Below are 20915 nucleotides of genomic sequence, written 5' to 3'. Positions count from 1 at the left end.
TGGCAGTTAATTGTCCTGTGTAAATACTATTTTGGTAGACATGGGTAAATTAGATTTTCATCCCTCTGCACATACGCAATGGAAAGCATACTTTCACTCATTTATTAAATGATAATGGTCCTAGTAGTGTGGTGTGGTCAAGATTACATGCCCTAGAGTCGGGTTAACTTTAATTTAAATCTCTGGATAGCTACTGGCTTTGTGACATTTCTTAACGTTTTAAGTCTTTGTTTCTTCATTTGTAAAATAAGGATAATGATATTATCTTCTGTATTGCCTCCTTCGTTCGAAAATGAGCAGTAAATGTTAGCTAATTTTATATTTATCTACTTGGTAATTTAAGGAATGTTACTTTAGGAAATAAAACAAAACCTTCAAAACTGTACAAATATATGTGTAGTTTTGGAAAGTGTGTCAGCTATGGAACCATATAAAAATATGTGTAAGTAGATGCATTCTGTACAGTTAAGTGAGTTTTAAATATGTATTGCAGATTTTGTTGTCTTTAGGTGGTGCACTATAGCTATCAGAAAGTAACCAAATTTATAGAGCCAAGAAAAAGGCTAAAGTTACCCTCAGAAGTGATGTGTTTCTATGTGACCTTGGGACATTTCAAATTGCATACATATGAATGATATTAGGGTGAGCATATCTTATACAGTAGAATAATGAGCTTTTACAGTTTTTTAAACAAAAGCAGATTTCCACCTTGACTGAAATAAAATTCCTAAAGATTCTATGAGGTAATTAAGTTGAAACTTCATGTAAGTTCTTCTCATTGTCATGGTTATAACATGAACATACTAATTTAATTTGAAAGACAGATTTAAAATGTCAGTAAAATGATAATTTAAATTTCATATTAACAAAAATAAATGCCATTATTTTTATTTATGCTGAGAAAGTGAAATAGGATGTCATTTTCACTAAGGTTTAAAGGCAATGAAAGCTATAAATAATCAAGTGAAAACAAGACCGACTTGTCTGACATCCATCAGCAAAAATAAATGAGTATTCACCCCCCTCTCCCCCCGTGGGTCATTTAGGCAATGGCAAGAATAATTTCATGGTGCAGATTCTCTAATGAGTTACCCATCCTTTATGTGCCCTGAGATGTTAGGTCATTAAACATATTAAAGAAGTTTCTATCAAGGCAGAGAGAAGTTTACAAAACTCCTTTAACTATATGATAAGCGAGATATGAGAAGGACTTATTGAATTAATCAGATAGAGCTTTTAAAAGCTTTTATGGGTCCAGAGGGTGGCAAAGCGATTATGTCCGTAAACTCTCACATGGACGAACAGAGTTCAAGTCCTGAACTCGGTGACTTGAAACTCATGCTGAGTGTGTGTAGGTGCTTGCCCAAGATCACAGGAGGAGAATGGAGGAGAAGGGATTGTGGTGTGATCATCCCCCAGGGGGTGATTTCTCACTAGGGGGAAAGTGTCTCTGACTCTTTCTCCCTGGTTAGTGAACATACCCTAAGAAAAAAACTTCTAACAAGAAAAAAAAAAAAAAAAGATTGCATGGCAATCTAATCTCTATAAAAGTATATTGAACAGGTATCAATTAATTCAGAAAATCCTCTTTGATTAAGGGCATGTTGGCCATATAAGTGACTAAGTTGATGGGATATTAGGAAGTCTTTTAAAGAAATTAAGAGGCTGTTTCAGGTGTTATTGGTATGTAACAAACTGTCCCCAAAATTTGGGAACTAAAACAGCAGCAATTTGTTATTTCTTACTGTCCTGTGGGTTGATGGTGCTCAGATGAATGGTTCTACTCCACATGGTGACAGCAACTGTCAGTCACTTGATTTCATTCATTGGCCTGGGTTAGAAGGTCCAAGAAGGCTACACTCACATTTCAGTGTATTGGTGCTGCTTCATGTAGCCAATCCTATAGCCATTCCTATGGCACAGTGATCACAGTTTAAATCACATCCTACATGGTGGCTGGTCACCAAGAGAAATGAAGCACAAATTTCTAGTCCTCTTAAAGACTAAGTCCAGAACTGTCAAAATATCAGTTTCACCATATTCTTTTGACCAGAGCAATCAGAAGGCCAGCCCAGGTTTGAAAGCAAGGGAAGTAAATTCCATTTCTTGACAGACTGAGCAGCACGCATGTGTAGGGACAGATGGACTGATGGCGTCCATCTTTGTAAACTAACTTCTGCAAACAGAGATAGCACACTATGGATCTACTGGCAAAACAAACACAGACTCTTTTATAAATTGAATTTGTCTTAAGTAAAATAAATTAGAATATGTCTAACATATGAGGGGTTACTATGGCTTTAAAAAATTATTTAATTTAATTCATACCACAACTCTTTTAAATAATACTGCATTAATCCTTAGATTGAAGATAGAATTGTTGGACAGAACGGTTAAATAATTTCTAAAGGTACACATTTAGAAAGAGGTAGAGTTAGGATTTCAGACAAAGTGGTTTGACTTCAGTATATAAAAAACTAATAAGATAAAATATTCCAAAACACATTTACTCCTTCAGCAAGATTTTTTCAACACTACCGTGTTCCAGATATTGTTATGGTGCTGTTATACTTTGGACCAAAGTGTGTATACTCATGGGGCTGCCATTCGAAAGACAGAAAATAGCAAACGTGTAATATGTCAGGTGGTACAGAGTGCTACAAAGCAAGCAAATAGAAGATATATTGTAGATGGAGATAGGGAATTGTAGAATAGGTCTTGGTGCTTAAAAACACTAAAACCGCAAATAATTCTGCTTGCTACCTAAACCATAAAAGCAATCTGAGGGGACCAGCAGTTGGCGTAATCGCTATGTTGCTGGACTCTGATGTAGTCAACCGCGGTTCAAGCCCTAGACCCAGTGGCGTGTGCGTGCTGCTCAAGATCCCGAGAGGAGAATGGAGGAGAAGGGATTGCGGGGTGGCCATCCCCCTGGGGGGTGATTTCTCGCTTTCTCTCTCTCTGTCTCTCTCTGTCTTTCTGGCGAGCACACGCGCCCTATAGCAAAAACCTCTCCAAAAAAAAAAAAAAAAAATAGCAACCTGGGACTGCTGTTAAGTACATCGTGTGGAGAAGCCTTAAACTACAGTTTTTATTATGTAATGATCCACTGTACATAGTCATTAGATACCAGTTGGCTCAAACAGTCATGCATTCATTGATCCAAAAAGGATTATACATACAAGATAGAAATACAGAGATGTGTGTCAAGTCCTGGGCCCACAAATGTCACAGTTCAGTATTTCATTCAACTACGTAGTAACATAAATTGTCTTTACTCCTATTTTAGTAGCTTTCAAACATTGTAGATCCACTGAAAGAAGTTAAGCACAAATAGCTTTTTAAAATGAATTTGGCTAAGTAAAATAATTATGTCCAGTAATAGGGCTTACTATAAGCTAAGAATTGTCTTATGTACTTTGTGTGCTTTACATGCGTTTTCTTGTTTCCTTTTCACAGTAGTCAAAGAAACTGGTCACTTTTATTATTTCATTTTACAGAGAAGGAAACTGCCTTAAAGAAATCAAATGCCTTTCCCAAGGTCACACAGCTAGCAACAGAGCCTGGGTTGGCACCTGGGTTCTTCTGACATTGATTCTTTCTTTTTTCAAATTTTTATTTATTTATTTAGTTTTTCCATCAGAGAGAGAGAGTGAGAGGAGAGACAGGCACCACAGGGTCTTCACACCATGATCCACCCTGAGTCTCAGCCAGCCGGGTCACGGCATGTACATGTGCCTGCTGTGTAAAGGGATACCCCGGATGTAAACCTGGAGCCTTCCCACATTACCTCAGGGTCATGGAGCTCTGTGTTTGCTACATGACTGTGGCTGGCCTGACTTTGATTCTTTAGCGCTATGATATTACTCAAAGCTCACAGTATGGTCTCTGTATTAGAATCATCTGAGTCGCCAGTTAAGAAAGCAGATTCTCAAGGCTTATCCTCAGACCTACAGACCCACACTCTGTGAGAAGAATCTAAAGAAATGTAGGTGTTATGAAAATTACTAACCTGTACTGCACTGCCTCTCTTCTCACTGATGGAAACCCTCTTCTATTATATGAGTGTAAAAAAGAAAATTTTATTAGAAACCTGTACTGGTAACAGCCTGGAAGATAATATCTCTAGGAATATATTCCTATTTATTATTATTTAATTTGTCACAGAGAGACAACACAGTAAAGTGAGAAAGCACTCCCCATGGAGCATGGTCACACTATAGTCTCTTCTCTTCCATTTCTCCCTTCTGCTGGGATTTTGGGCACACAGGCACCCATGCCTGGCCTATTTTCCAAGGCATGTGGTAGCAGTTGGTCATGTGGGATCCAGTACACGTTATGACCAGGCCACAGGCTATCCTTAAAAGAATATTATTATTATTTTTAGAGGTTTTTGCTATAGGGCACTTGCACTCGCCAGAAAGACAGAGAGAGACAGAGAGATATAAAGTGAGAAATCACCCCCCAGGGGGATGGCCATGCCACAATCCCTTCTCCTCCATTCTCCTCTTGGGATCTTGGGCACGCATGCACACACGCCTGGCATGAGTTTAAGCCACCGGGTCTGGGACTTAAACCGCAGTTGACTACATGGGAGTCCAGCGATATAGCCATTACACCAACTGCTGGTCCCAAGGAATATTATTATTGATAAGACTGCAATACAGACTTAAGGTTATCACATTGGTCCGTTAACTGGAAGTAGGGAACTCTTCAAGGTCGTTGGTTTCAGTAATTCCTGCTCTGATTTAATTCTCTTAATTTTAACAAATTCTGGGGAAGTGGATGCCTTGCTGGGCTTCTAAGCTACAAAGCTGCCAGAGAAATTAGGTCATGGGTTCCATCCGACAATGTTAAAATTGTTTTGATCACATTCACTAAATAAAAAGACCTAAATGATCCTATTTATGAATTTAAATCTTTCAGATTTTGACAGTGAAAGTGGAAGGCTGTCCAAAACATCCTAAGGGAATAATTTCACGAAGAGATGTGGAAAAATTTCTCTCAAAGAAAAAGAGATTTCCAAAGAACTACATGTCACAGTACTTTAAACTCCTAGAAAAATTCCAGATTGCCTTGCCAATAGGAGAAGAATATTTACTGGTCCCAAGCAGGTAAACAAACAAACAAACAAAGAACTTTAAAAATTTAATTATCCTATGGTAATTCGCTATCTATTACATGGTTTTAATTGTCAAAGTAAATTTGGTGTATAATAGATGTACTAAATATATATTCCTTTCTTCTTGGGGAAACTTTTTACTGAAGTGGCATTTATTTTTAATGCAAAACATTGCATTTGATATTTCAAAGATAGTAAATGGTATTTTATGTAAACAGAGGATCTTCAAAGAGTTCAAAGAAATGTATAATATGAAAAAATTATGCATGGATTTCAAAATTTTCTTGTATCAAAATAAACTCATACTTTAATTCAATTTTCTAGGAACTTTTTGAAGTTCTCTCATAATTACTATTTATCACATCTTAAATTGTTTAGGAAAGGCAAATAGTGAGATTATTTTGTCTGCATATGTGTTTGTATGTACACATGCATGTAAATGTGCACCATGTGTGTGAGTATCCTAACATGAGAGAGTATTATATTAAGCAAGTTCTGAGAAGATAGTGAGTTTTCAGCAGTTTTAGAAGAATTTATGGTATCTTAATGAAGGCCTAAGCTGTAGTTCCATATTATAGAAATTTTTCTTATTGTTGTATAAGCAACTGGGAAATATTATAAAGTAATATGATGTTGGAAAGTGCCAATTACATTGATTAATGTATGACAGTCAGTTCTAAAAATAGATATTCATTTTTTTTCTAGGACATGTATGTTTTCAAATTTTATAATTTCAACATTTGTCTTAGTATAACTAACAGTAATAATTTATCTAGTTGTATACATAGGATTGCTGAAAAACGTCCATGCATCTGCTGCATGTGAGCATACATCTTAATTAATTTCATTTTTTTATGTAGGAAGAACATATAGAAAAATAATCTCAAAAATACTGTAATTGCTTGGAGTAGTTATCAGTGCTTTCAAGCAGTAACACACTTTGGTCAACATGGTTAGGTGTTTTGTGAAGCTATATAATGATAATGTGCTTTTCTCTTTAGTTTGTCTGACCACAGGCCTGTAATAGAGCTTCCTCATTGTGAGAACTCCGAGATTATCATTCGGCTGTATGAAATGCCTTATTTTCCAATGGGATTTTGGTCCAGATTAATCAATAGATTACTTGAAATTTCACCTTACATGCTTTCAGGAAGAGGTATGTATATAATAAAGTCTTAGTACTTCAAAATTTAGGGAGAAAACTTATTAAAAATATGCTATATTCCTAGCACTTACTTGCCTCGAAGACAGTGAAAATCAGAAAATATCCTAAATTATCCTAAAGTGGTCAATGAGTGCACGTAAACTCATGCAATTTCTCAGGGAAAGTATTTCTTAGATCTTTACTCAAAGGTCACTTGTTCTTACTTGAGGCACACTTTTAAAAGGTATGAATATTTTGTTGTAGAGCCACAGTAAACTAGGAGCAATAATTCTAAAAGGTAGTGTTGGTAGGAGTTATTGGTAAACATACACAGGAACAAACAAACAAAAAATAACAGCTATAAAGTCAGGGATTTTGACTCAGCCGTGCAGTGTAGGGATTGGAATATCTCTATTCTGGTACACACTCTCTGAGGAATTTACAAAAAAGAACAAAAATGGCAGTTTATAATGCTAACTCTTCATTGTAGAATAGAGGCATCTTAGTACTCCAAGGGGAGAATATCATTTTTGTTGTTGGTTAAAAGTCTGCTTTATGGAGGTTTTGCTGGCTTCTGCAATAAACCTTACCTTGCTTGGAATTAACCAACATATGGAGAGTTACACTGCATTAAGAAGTTCAAGAAGTTTGGATTTTAGCATGACCATCAACTTCATTTATTAAAAATTATGAGAACTTATATATAATTATTTTCCCCCATCCATTAAGCATATTAAACTGTTTAATGATATGAACCTGACATATATCTATAAGGCATTTGATTTATTTTATTGCAGAACTAAGGATCAAATATTTACTATAATATTTAATAGATATGGATGGAACTCATTATTAACAACCTACTTTCAAAACAAATATATCTCATTTACTGTCACTTGTGGTGTGTGAGTAGTTTTTTTTTTTTCTTTTTCATTTATGAAGTAGTTAATAATTAATGGATGTATTTGGGCCCATTTAAACATTTTCAGAACGAGTACTTCGCCCAAACAGAATGTATTGGCGACAAGGCATCTACTTGAATTGGTCTCCTGAAGCTTATTGTCTGGTAGGATCTGAAGTCTTAGACAATCATCAAGAGAGTTTCTTAAAAATTACAGTTCCTTCTTGTAGAAAAGGTAAGGCAATTAATTTAAAACTGTGAATTGTACCATAAAGAAATCTAATTTTTCGAAACTCGTAATAGTCTCTCTTTCTAAGCTTTGGAATAGTATAATGTTTACAGAGTACTGATGAGTGCCTTTTGAAATATATAGGTTGTATTCTTTTGGGCCAAGTTGTGGATCACATTGATTCTCTCATGGAAGAGTGGTTTCCTGGGTTGCTGGAGATCGATATTTGTGGTGAAGGAGAAACTCTGTTGAAAAAATGGGCACTATATAGTTTTAATGATGGTGAAGAGCATCAAAAAATCTTACTTGATGACTTGATGAAGAAAGCTGAAGAAGGTATGTTTGGATATAATTGATGGATGTTTTCACAATCCTTTGATATTTGCAAGGTCACTTTTGTAATACATGTAAAAATTACTTTTATTGGGAACCAGCAGTTAGCGTAATGGCTATGTCGCTGGACTCCCACGTAGTTGACCGCGGTTCGCGTCCCGGACCCGGTGGCTTAAAACTCATGCCAGACGCGTGTGCGTGCGTGCCCAAGATCCCGAGAGGAGAATGGAGGAGAAGGGATTGTGGTGTGACCATCCCCCCTGGGGGGTGATTTCTCGCTTTCTGTCTCTCTGTCTCTCTCCATCTGTCTGGTGAGCGCACGCGCCCTATAGCAAAAACCTCTCCAAAAAAAAAATTACTTTTATCCATAAGGAATGAATTAAAACATACTATATTCAATGATAGTGACAGTTAAGAAAAATAGATTGTATTTATTGCCTATAAGATATTATATTCTAGGTTCAGAACATGTTGAATTGAGAGTTTGAATATTGATTCATTGAGTGACATAACCTCCATCTGTAAATGAATGTATTAACCAAACCTCTGTTATAGTTTTGTTAAAAGGATTAAAATAGGTTATACACAGAAATAATTTACCAGGGCATCTGCCCATTACTGCTTTAGGAATGTGGTGAAGGCAGTGAGTAGAGAACTTCCTAGTCAGATGTCAGGTGATCTAAAGCAGTTCTGAATTCTGCTATCTAGTGAATGTACCTAGAAATGACCAGGGACCAGCAGATGGCATAATGGTTATGTTGCTGGACTCCCACGTGGCTGACCACAGTTCAAGTCCTAGACCCAGTGGCTTGAAAATCGTACTAGGCATGTGTGCGTGCATACACCAAGTACCAGGAGGATGGAGGAGAAGGGATTGTGGCATGGCTATCTGCCATGGAGGGTGATTTCTCACTTTCCCTCTCATTGTCTTTGTCTCCGTCTCTCTCTGGTGACTGCATGCACCCTGTGGCAAAAACCTCTTAAAAAAAAAAGGAAGAAATGACTTTTGAAAATTGAAAGTAGAGTTAAAGGACTGCTAGATATTAAATTAATCTTGAATTTTCTAGAAAAATATAGGATTGGTGGGAAAGCCTAAAGGAGTGATTAGAAATAATAGAAAATATGTGATTATTTTTAGCAAGTCAAAAAGACAAATTTATGTATATCTCTAAATGTTCCTTTAAAAATCTTTTATATATTTCTTTTTAAATTTTTATTAGTATTATCTATTATTATTTATACACTCAGTCATTATATATCACTTAGTTTGTAAACAGATTTTATCCAACATGATATATGCTGCACAGCAGACAAGTTGAGACTACTGTACATGGCATCACCAACAGGCAAAAATCCATATCTGTGTAACACAGCTGTCTTCTCCATATTTTCCCAAAGTTCCCTTCCTGCACTCCTCCCTTCTCCTAATCTCCTTCCACTTTGTCCCCAGTGTCCACAACAATTTTTAATACTTTTATGTCCTCTAGTCTTTCAGTCTCTACCATAGAGTAGACAGTCAGTATATGTTAAGTGGAGACATACGATGTCTGTTTCATAGCCTGAGTTGCTTCATTCAACAATAGATCTTCCTTGTTCGTCCACTTTCTCTTTTTAAAAAATTTTAAAAATTTGAGTGCTTTTTAGCTGTAAGGTGTGTGCTTTTGCTAGGTAGACAGAGAGAGAAAATGAAAAATCAACCTCCAGGGGGGATGGCCACACCACAGTCCCTTCTCCTCCATTCTCCTCTCAGGATCTTGGACATGCACACATGCACATATGCCCAGCGTGAGTTTTAAGCCACCGGGTCCGGGACTTGAACCACGGTCGACTACACAGGACTCCAGCGACATAGCCATTATGCCAACTGCTGATTCCCATATTCATTTACTTTCTATCAAATGCCAGGGTCGTGTTGTTTTTTATGGCTGAATAATATTCCATGGAGTAAATGTGCCACACTTTTTCAATTCATTCATCTGTTTGTGGGCATTTGGGTTGGTTCCATGTCTTAGCAATCGTGAATAATATCACAATAAATATAGTTGTGCAAGCCCTTTTCCAACTGAACATTCATTCTCTTTTCCTTTGGGTAGATACCGAGGAGTGGAATTTCTGGATCATATGGTAGTTGTATTTGAAAGTCCTTGAGAAACCTCCATATTGTTCTCCACAGCAGCTGGACCAATTTACATTCCCACCAACAATATATGAGAGTTCCTCTTTTGCCACATTCCTGCCAGCACTTATCATTTTTTTTAACCTTCGCCATTCTGGTTGGGGTTAGGTGGTTTCTCATTGTGGTTTTGATCTGCCGCTCCCTTTATGATGAGGGATGTTGAACATTTTTTCATATGCTTTTTGGCTGTTCATACGTCTTCTTTAGGGAGTTGTTTATTCAGCTTATTTCCTCCTCTTTTAATTGGGTTAATAATTTTCTTTTATGTACTTCTTAGGAGACCTTCTAATAAATCCAGATCAACCAAGGCTCACCATTCCGATATCTCAGATTGCTCCTGACTTGATTTTGGCTGACCTCCCTAGAAATATTATGTTGAATAATGATGAGTTGGAATTTGAACAAACTCCAGAGTTTCTCCTAGGTAACTATTTCAGTTAGTTTCAGAATAAAATAAGCAATTTTCTCCTTATAATTTTGAAAATATTCAAATATCATAATTCTATCTTTATAGTTTTTTAGTGTCTTCATGTATTTGTCATAATGTTTTTATTTAAAATGATTTAATGTAAAGTAATATATTCAGTTCTAGAATTGCTTTACACATATTAGACTAGGATCAAGATGAGAATGAAAATTTCATAAAAGTACACATATTTGTGAAATACAGTGGACCTTCAAAAAGTTCATAGAAAATGTGTATTATGGAAAAAAAATGCATGAGTTTCAATATCTTTTTTGCACCAAAGTAAACTGGTATTTAAATTCTATTTTTCTGTGAACTTAATAAAGTACTGCAACATGTCATTGCATTTGCTTTGGCTGTCAGCATTGAAGGAGCCAGATAGGGAGGTTTTTAGTGAGCGAAGCAGCCCTTTTTTAGTTTCTAAAGTACAGAAGAAGTAAAGAAAAAACTCTCTATGTAGTGATAGCAGCAGCAGTTTTATGACTCAGTATGGCAATGTTAAATTCTCATAAAAATATTCATAAAAAACCAGTAGCATTAAATTTGTTTCGTACTCTAAGCAGTGGTGTTTTCATTTCATGCTGAACAATTTACATTTATCAGCTGGTTCTATAAATTCATTCATTGTTTTCCAGCAGAGTCTGATGAAAATTGCTGAATTAATTTCACATCTTTAGGTGTTCATTGAAAGAATGTGAAATCATCTTAATCATGTTCCAATCTATTGGAAATACAACATATTCAAATGAGTAATTTTTTAACACATACTGCTTCTGAACACAAAATAATGTATGATTGCATATGCTTATTTTAAACTTTACTTCCTGGATTCACTCTACATTGGTTTTGAGATCCAAAAGACATTTTTAAAAGTGTTCCATAAATTAAGAAGCTGAAAAACTTGCACACTCTTAGCTGTTTTTGGAAAGGAATGGTTAGCACATGATGGGACAGATCATGACATTGGGTAGGATACTACTGTAACTTCTCATTTACCTTAGAATAAGCGCTCAGGCCCTGATAACAACTGTGATGTACTGATTCATTGGGTTCCCCCATTTTTAAAAAAATATATTCTAAATTTTATTTTTTAATTGAAAAGTAAAAATTGTATCTATTTAGAGTGTACAACATGAGGCTTTGATATATGCATACAGGGTGGAATGAAGTCACCAAGCTATGTAGAATACTAGCATTACTTCACAGACTTACCATGATTTCGTAGTGAGAACACTTAAAATGGACTCTTTCGGCAATGTTCAAGTAAATAATGTATTCTTATTAACTGTAGAGTGACATACTCAAGTTCTAAACATTCTTGGGGTTCAGTGGGAAGACTATGAAATGCACTGGGTTGATGAAATGTAAAATATTTGAAGGCAATTCTGATTTTATGTTGTGTAATATTTGTTGTTGTGTGTGTGTATATTTAATTAAATCACCAATGAGAGAATGCCTGAAAGGGTCTGTCAGGACATAATAATATTATTATTATTTGTAAATAACTATTTGTTTTATTTTTTATTTATTCATTCATTGATTTTTTAATTTGACCAGAGAGAGACAGAGGATGAGAGTGAGAGAGAAAGGAAGTGAGAAAGCAAGCCACCAGGTCCAGGACTCGAACCCCAGTTGGCCATGTGGGAGTGTCCAGCATCTTGACCACCATGCCACCTGCTGGTCCCAAGGACATAATATTATTAACAAAAACAAAGACAAAAAATTTCAAAACTTGGGGCATGATATATAATGTTAAATAAATTTCTTTCCACCTTGATTCTTCACATTGATTGGGAAATTGAAAGTATGTAAATGCTTTGGAACTCTGGAAGTGCTTTTATTAGTAATAATGGGTTAACCCAAAGTGCTGAATTAGCAGAGCCAAACCCTATGTGTTTATTAACACTAAACTAATGATTTGAAGGACACAGGCAAGTGCCAGACATAGTCTGACCTTTCTCTGAAAGAGTTCTAAGAAGTCAGATATATCTGTCCAACATATTCCTATTCCTGCATCTAGGTATGCTTTAGATAATGGATGGATTCTGAGCAATGCATGTGGTAGGTAACTTTGTTCAAAGAGGCTATTTTGAAGCACCTGTGCTTTATATTTTATTGATGATATAGATAAGGAAATGTAAATGTGATTGCTCGCCCTTCTCTAGCTCCATGCATGTAAACCTATAAATTCCATGTTTCTTTACAGAACACGACCTTGATTAGGGTTTGCCAACATTTGTGCTGTTACCGTTTTGGGCTAGATAATGTTTTGTTATGTTGTTGGGGCGGTCCTGTGCATTGCAGGTTGCCTAGCAGCATCCCTGGCCTGCACCACTAGGTGTCAGTAGTATCTCTTCCAGGACTAGCAAATGGTCTGCAGAGGTTGCCAGAAGTAGAAGGCAGGTTGAATATCATTGATGGGAATCAGGTATATCCTTCTAAGAACACTTTACAGCTAAGGACTCTTGCTGTTTTTATCTTGTGATAATCATGATCTAGGATAACCACCCCTACCTCCAACATATATTTTTCTTGTGGAGCATGAATGAATTCAGACTTGTAATTAACTCTTTCCTTCTCAAATAGCAGTTTTTATTATCTAGTGACTAGTATGACACACCTTGATAGTCATATATAGATTTGTTTCGGAATATATTATTAAGTACCAAAACTAAATACACATAAATATTGTGTATGTGTCTGAGGAGTCAGAGGTGCATTTTCTCTTTGGAAATTATTTTTCGGAGGGTTACAACAGACAAAAGTACTTCAGTTGTATGGTTTGATGGAGTTAGGAAGGTTTCCTGGTCTTCAATTTTCATACTCAGCTAGGTGTCACAAATCCATAATAGCAGTCCTTAACCTTGTTTTTGGTTCAGTCACTGGAAGGATATAGTCCACATTACATATTAATATGGCATTATTCCCAAATATGGAAGGGCTTAAAAAATTAGAAATCTCTACTCTCACCTGAAATTGTGATGTATTTTCCTAGTGTATGTTTCTTCTCTTTACCCATTAAAATTTTTCTTTGTCGTTGCTAGCCATCCAGATTGTGGGAAACCAGATAAGTTTCTGTCTCTCTAGCCACTGCCCCTTTCCTTTTCTACTTGCTTCCTCCCTCGTTTTCCTCTGCTGTTTACCCAACCTATTTCTAATTTCAGTAATTACCTGTTCCTATGACCTTTGTTTCCCCCTGCAACTTTCTCAATAATACTAATGGTCTCAATAATATTTAATAGGCTTCAAATATTTAGTGTGTACTGGGAGGATGAGATGGGAGGAAAACTGATAAGATGTAAGTTCTACTTTTAACATATTTACAATCTATTGGAAATATAGCATACTCAAATGAGTAATTTTTTAACACATACTGCTTCTGAACACAAAATAATGTATGATTGCATACGCTTATTTTAAAGATTTTTAAAGTACATAGATGGAAGCTTCACATAGATACATAATTTCTCTCCTTACAAATTACAGGTTTTAACTCTGTTCTATTTTCTTGTTGATTTTTCTACGTTCATTCGTTTATACCCATCAAGTGACATTTCAAGACACCATATGAGAATCCTAAATATGGCACAGATAGAATTTACTAGATGTCAGTGGAAAGTAATAGTCCATGGACCTCATTGTGGTTCAGTTTCTCGATATGCATGGGCCTTTGAGGCATGATGAACTCCTCAGAGGCTGAACTGATGGGGTAGCAGAGCTATGCAAGGAAGGGCAGAGAAGGGTGTGAAGGCCTGAATGTACAAAGCAGGTTCAGGAAGTCATGGCTGTTTCAGACTGCCACAGCAGTTATTTCCAACAATTCTTGTTCATTATTATCACCTGGAGAATTAAAGCATACTGTTAAGGCACTGGACTCCCACATGGCCAACTGTGGTTTGTGTCCTAGACCTGGCAACTTCAAAGTTGCACTGGGCACATGTGCGTTTGTGCCCAAAATCTCAAGAGAAAAGTAGAGGTGAAAGGATTGTGGCATGAACATCCCTCCTGGGCGGGGGGTGATTTCTCAGTTTTCCTCTCTTTCTCTTAGTCTGTTTCTCTCTGGCGAGCACATGTGCCTTATGGTAAAACCTAAAGAGAGAGAGAGAGAGAGAGAGAGAGAGAGAAGAAAACAAAAATAAGACTAATAGACCAGTACTTCCTGGAGCTAATTAGATTAGAATCTTTGAGTCCAGACATTGATATTTTTAGAAAGCCTCTAAGATGTCCTAGATAGCCAGGACTTAGAGGCAATATTGATCTTGAGCCTAGCGGCTGAATAAAATGAGAAAAGAACCAGAAAGGAAGTCGAGGCCAGCTTGTGAGTGTAGGGCTGAATTTGGATTGGAAATTGTAGACAGTATGGAATAGTTTGTGAGTCGGATGTGCACAGATTAAGTGGAATTATAGGAACATTAATTCTATAGGAGAAACAGAATGAATAGGAAGTGAAAAACTTAAGAGGCCCTACAGTCAAGACAGAAGGCATCAAGGGCACCATGTGGGTGAAGTGGTGGTGGAAATGCGAAGGCAGGTATGTGTACAAGTGAGGCAGCCAAGTGGACTGACAGTGAGCTGTGAGCTAGGTGGAGCAAAGGGTGAAGTGGGAGTGGGAAGGAATTAAAACAATTCCTCTGTTTTGACTCCAGAATGATCTCAAAAGGAGTTTTCTTTTTCTTTTTCTTTTTTTTTAACCAGACATATGGAAGGTAGGGTCCAAACTTGCTTGGAGAAAGAAGAATGGGGCTTTTGACAAAATACAACTGAGATTTGGAAGAGCATCTCAGTGGGAATCTCCACTGCAAAGTTGAAAATACAGGAAAGAGTTCAGGAGGCAGCTGGTGGTTAGAAGTGAAAATTCTCCACATGTAGGGGTAGGTAGGTGGTCACAGGACTGGATGAAGTAATTGAGTGGGTACGTGTAGAAGTAAGGCAGGTAGGCTGGGACAAAAACTCTTGATATATCTTCCTGTAGCAGAAGAAAGAAAACATTAAGGGGATCTGATGCAATGGATTCAGTGAGTCGGATGTCTCTTCACGTACACAAGATGTAGTTAGAACAAATAGAACTTATTTCATTTTTCTGCTTGGACAGTTAAACTTAAATGCTTTGTACTTTCTTTCTAAAAGGTGACGGCAGTTTTGGATCAGTTTATCGAGCTGCCTATGAAGGAGAAGAAGTGGCTGTGAAGATTTTTAATAAACATACATCACTTAGACTGTTAAGACAAGTAAGTATGACAATAATATTACTACATTTATGCAAATGTTCTTAATCTCCTGGAACTCTTATTTTGCATGCAGTTATGAAAATGTAAAATAATGATCTCATTTCCCTCAAAAATTAATTAGGAAGTCTCACTTTGTTCTTTCTTTATGGAGTGGAGAGTTTTTATTCTCCTGTTGAAACATGAAGAAAAGGTAATATTTTGAAAATTTCTGTGATACTTAAAAATGATAGAAAAATTGAACCAGCAGGTGGCGTAGTGGTTAAGGTGTTAGACTCCCATGCGGGTGACTGTAGTTTGACTCCCAGACCTGGCGGCTTGAAAAGCACACCAGGCATATATGTGTGCGTGCCCAAAATCCTAGGAGGAGATGGAGGAGAAGGGATTGCAAAGTGGCCATCCTCCCTTGAGGATAATTTCTCATTTTTTCCTTTCACTGTCTTTCTTTGGCTCTCTCTGGTGAGTGCATGCCTCTTATGGCAAAAAACCTTAAAAAAAAAAGATAGAACATTTTTTTTTTATAGAACTTATTCCCTTTTTTACCTCAGACCTCACTGGTTAAAATGTGCTGGCACCTGGGCTTTTCCATGGAGAATGTTTGGCATGTAATATCTTGGGACCTGTCAAGGCCATGTGTAGTCCCTGATACTCTCTACAGTAGTTCAACTTCTAGCTGCTTCTCTCCACTTCTAGACTTGAAGTCTAGCAAGCACTTGATTTCAGGTCCCATTTTCTTTAGATTATTTATCTTTCTTTTTTCTGGTCCTCAGAGATAATTATTTTTTTCTTTCTTTCCTTTCCTTTCTTTTTTTTTTTTTTTGAAGTTTGTTTGTTTTTTTGAGAGGCTTTTGCTAGAGGGCGTGCGCTCGCCAGACAGAGAGAGAGAGAGAGAGAGAGAGACAGAAAGCGAGAAATCACCCCCCAGAGGGGATGGCCACGCTGCAATCCCTTCTTCTCCATTCTCCTCTCAGAATCTTGGACATGCACGCACATGCACCTGGCGTGAGTTTAAGCCACCGGGTATGGGGCGCGAACTGCGGTCGACTACATGGGAGTCCAGCGACATAGTCATTACGCTAACTGCTGGTCCCATGATTTTTCTTTTTATTAAGCATGGCTACTATGTGTTTAGAGTAATAGGAAGAGTTTAAAGCAGGATTTCACTTTGCTAATTTGATGGTAGTTCAGAAATTGCAAATCAAAACTTTAATTGATGAGTTTACACCTTTCTTTTCTGGATTTATCCATTTTATTTTATTTTATTTAAATTTATTTATTTACATTCACTCACTATAAATCATTACAGCATACAAAATGAGATTTTTCCATCCAGATTACACTGTATATTGTCTCAATCAAGCACATCAACATACGTGTTATTGTCAACAAATAATTTTCCATTTTTTGTTTCCTGTATTTTGCTTTTTTCCCATCCTTGATTCCCTCTCTCTCACCTTCTGCCATCTACCACCCTCCTTCACTGTCTTTGGTACCTCTGGTTGCTTTCTATGCCTTTTTCCCTCCACATTTTATTGATTCACTAAAGATCTTAATTTATCTAAATATTTTGAATAGCGAGAAGAGCTGATATATACATATCCATGAACACAAGTCTGACTTTAGGCATAAACCTCAGTGAGTAGAATGAACATACTATAAAGTAGCACCTGGCTGGGGCTATATAGCTTACTACAGTCATCAAATAGGTATTTTTAATGCACTTTTTTTTAGTTTCAAGAAAAAACAGTTTTAGGTTTTTTTTTTTTTTTCTGAAACTTTTTTAAAAACTTACTTAATTTACATTCATTCCCTAAGCATCGTCACTGCATACAAAATGTTATTTCCCATCCAGAATATACTGCGTAGTGGGTTAATCATTCATGTTATCACCAAAAATTTTCCATTTCTAGTTATATAATTTTTTTTGACCCTCTGTCCTTTCCCACCCTCTTCAGTTGTCTTCCATTCCCTTACCCCCACATTGTATTGATCACACAATTTCTTAAATAACTTAACTACTTTCAATAGCAAGTACAGCTGGTAATTTCAAGACAAACAGTTTTAACTTAAATCAAAGAAAAACTAAGGAACTTTGCTTAAAACTTAAAGCCAAGAGACAGGTTAGGATTCTGTTCAAATAGTAGGTACATGAACCTATCGACAGCTCAAGACAGGACACAAGTTCTTAAAACCAGACAACAAAGCCTAGAAGAAATTCAGCAATGTTTTAGTAAAAAGTCATAAAATTCTGTTTCACCAATTCAGTCTCACGTACTTTATCTTCTATTATCATTCGGTTTTGCTGATTAAATTCTGGGATATAATATTCATCTTCAGACTTGTCCCTATGATTAAGTTGGCCATTTTCTTAGTTTTTAAACTCTTATTTCTGTGTGTCTGTATGTAATTTTTCTGATATAGCACTACCTTGAGATATCCATTTTAAAAAGAAGTGATTGCCTGCCTGCTACAAAACATGGGGAAAGTTAGTACTCTGACCTCTTACTTCTCCCTCCTGTCCACTTCCCAAAATTTAAAATTTAAATTTAAAATTAGTTATGTTGGGTAACTAATATAATTTAGTTATGTTAATGTACCAATTATACCTTGAAATAATTTATAAAACTTTCATTTTTTAGCACACCAACTCTAGACAGTAAATACTAATTGCTTGCTATGGGAGATAAGGAAAAATATTATTATTCTTTTTCCTTCTCTTCTCATCTTCTTAAGTTCTGTAATTTATTATATTATTTAAAAATCATAATTAGGGACCAGCAGGTGGTGTGGTGGATAAGGGCGCTGGATTCCCACATAGCAAACCATGGTTCAAGTCCCAGACCTAGTGGCTTGCTTTCTCACTTTCCCTTTCTCTCTCTCTCTCTCTCTCTCTCGTCAAATAAAGAAAAAAAATTAACAATAACAAATGGAAATAAATAAATAAATAATTCTTTAAAAAAATCATAATTAAATTACTTTTATTTTGTTTATAGTTTGGTTTTAAAAACAAAACCAATATATGTCATTTAAATAGTTTCTTTGTTGTTTGCACAGAACCAAAATGTTTCTACTCTTACACAAGGAAGTGTAACTTTTTCTTCACTAAACTGTTTTTTCTCCCATGTTAGGAATTTTCCAAATGTCAAAGTCAAGTGAATTTTCTGTTTGTGAAAATAAGATAATATTTTCATTTGGGTCACATTTCTTTTTTTTTTTTTTTTAAATGTAGGATTTTGGGTTTTCTGTGCTCTCTATAATGTAATGGATTGAGAGAAAAGATATATTTTCCATCATGTTTTTAAGAATTTCTAAGCTTTGTTTGTTTGTTTTGTTTTTATGGGGTTGGGGGGAGAGAGCAAGAGGGAGAGGTGGTTTTATCAGGGTCTTGCCATGCTGTGACTGCTCTGCCCCCCCTCCCAGCTAGCCTGGATCACAGGTGTGCACTGACAAGCACTGCCTGGGTCAGTAGAGCCAAGAACCAAACCCGGGCCTCCTATGTGGCCCCCAGCTCTGCACATAGCACTGTACTAGTTAGACCATTGCAGCTGGGCCGTTCATCACTTAATTACATACTTAATAAAACAAAAATCACCCTTTTCTTGAGGAAATTCCTCATTCAACCCATAACTTCATGCTGTAAACTGAGGAAATGAATTTCCAGGCTGCTTGCACAGTGATCTGTGATTTTCTTGTCTCGTCCTCATGGCATGCTTGAATATTTCTTGTATTTTATGGCTTTCTCTTGGGCTTCACATAAATTTTTTTAGAAAAAAATGTTTAGGAGGAAAATGTTTTTAGTCATTACATGATAAAAATGTCTTAATTTTGCCTCATACTTGATGGATATGCTTTGATATTTTATTTTAGATTTTTTTTTTTAGGAATCTAGGCTTAAAATAATTTTCTTTAAAGAAAATTTTATTGAGATTTCAGTGCCCACTATTGCTACTTGTTCCTATATAGGTTACTTTTAATTTAATTTTGAAAAGTAAAAACTTGGTCTTTTTGATTTCTCTTGTCCTTGATATTCTGAAGCTTCATAAGTTTGTCCGTGTAGCAGTATTTTTTTGTCCTATCTACTTCATTATTTGGTAGAAAATTCTGTTTTATATGTTTTCTATTGTTTTTTTTTCTTCCCAACATTTACATTATCATTGGTCAAGTTTTATTCAACAGCTTATATGTACCAAAATAGGAGGTGGGACAGATAATGGACAGATAGGACTAAGCCAGATCAGCCAGGTCCCTGATATTTTGGAACCACCAGGAGTACATATTAAATGACGGAACTTCACCCGCGTCTCTTAATTTTCTCTCAACATTTTATCTATAATTTTCCTCTCACCATTTTATCTATAATTCAAGTAACTTACTTGACTACCTCTTACAGATTTCTAGTTTGTTTTTCAGAATTGCCTTATTTATTTAACTTTCTACTGGACTTTGTGTTTTTAAATATATTTTAATATTAGCAGTTCTTTCTTATACCTATTGTTGCTCCTTTTTAAAAAGATAAAATATTCTCAAGAATTTCTGTTCATTATAATTGGAATTAATTTTTTTTTTTTTTACTATTTTTCTTTATTGGTGTTTTCTTTCTTTTTTCTTTTGGAGAGGTTTTTGCTATAGGGTGTGTGCGCTCGCCAGACAGTCAGAGAGAGACAGAGAGACAGAAAGCGAGAAATCACCCCCCAGGGGGGATGGTCACACTGCAATCCCTTCTCCTCCATTCTCCTCTCGGGATCTTGGGCACGCACGCACACGCACCCGGTGTGAGTTTTAAGCCACCGGGTCCAGGATGCAAACTGCGGTCGACTATGTGGGAGTCCAGCGACATAGCCATTACGCTAACTGCTGGTTCCCTATTGGTGTTTTCTGTGAGATCGTTTCTTCTATGGGTTTATCTTTTTTTTTTTATTATCATCATAATCTTCTTTATATTACATTGGATTACATATAACTTTACATTGATTTCCATTGCTTTTTCAAAAGGGAATGCCATGCATGTCAGTCAATACAGAGGCATCGATCTCCCCGCTTTATCATTCAAAGTCTTTTCCATGCATTTCCCAATAATTATTATTATTATAATTTTTTAAAACAGTCAATCACTATTTCTCATTTTGCTTGTTAAAAGACTTCACCCATCATGAAATACTTCCCAGACCAGTCCAGTTGAGAATACTATACACGTCATCTTCAACAGATAATAAACCATATCTGTTTCTCACTAACATCCCCTCTATTGTTCACTTTCTATCTTTCTCTATCCTCTTCTCTTTTTTTTTTTATAGTTTATTTTTTATTATAATTTTTTTT

General features: G+C 36.1%; 1 protein-coding gene across 1 annotated transcript in view; it reads left to right on the top strand.

Annotated features, from left to right (window-relative positions):
- Positions 1-20915, top strand: part of LRRK2 (leucine rich repeat kinase 2) — a 186508-nt gene that overhangs the window by 114517 nt on the left and 51076 nt on the right. The window contains 6 exon segments of the mRNA XM_027768596.1: positions 4927-5114; positions 6124-6278; positions 7256-7402; positions 7541-7732; positions 10183-10329; positions 15499-15599. Coding sequence (XP_027624397.1) covers positions 4927-5114; positions 6124-6278; positions 7256-7402; positions 7541-7732; positions 10183-10329; positions 15499-15599 — 930 coding nt within the window.

This window comes from Tupaia chinensis, unplaced genomic scaffold, assembly GCF_000334495.1.
Source record: "Tupaia chinensis unplaced genomic scaffold, TupChi_1.0 Scaffold146971_1, whole genome shotgun sequence".
NCBI classification, from domain to species: domain Eukaryota; kingdom Metazoa; phylum Chordata; class Mammalia; order Scandentia; family Tupaiidae; genus Tupaia; species Tupaia belangeri.
Note: the sequence above shows the minus strand (reverse complement) of the source record. Positions and strands in the feature narration are given on the sequence as shown.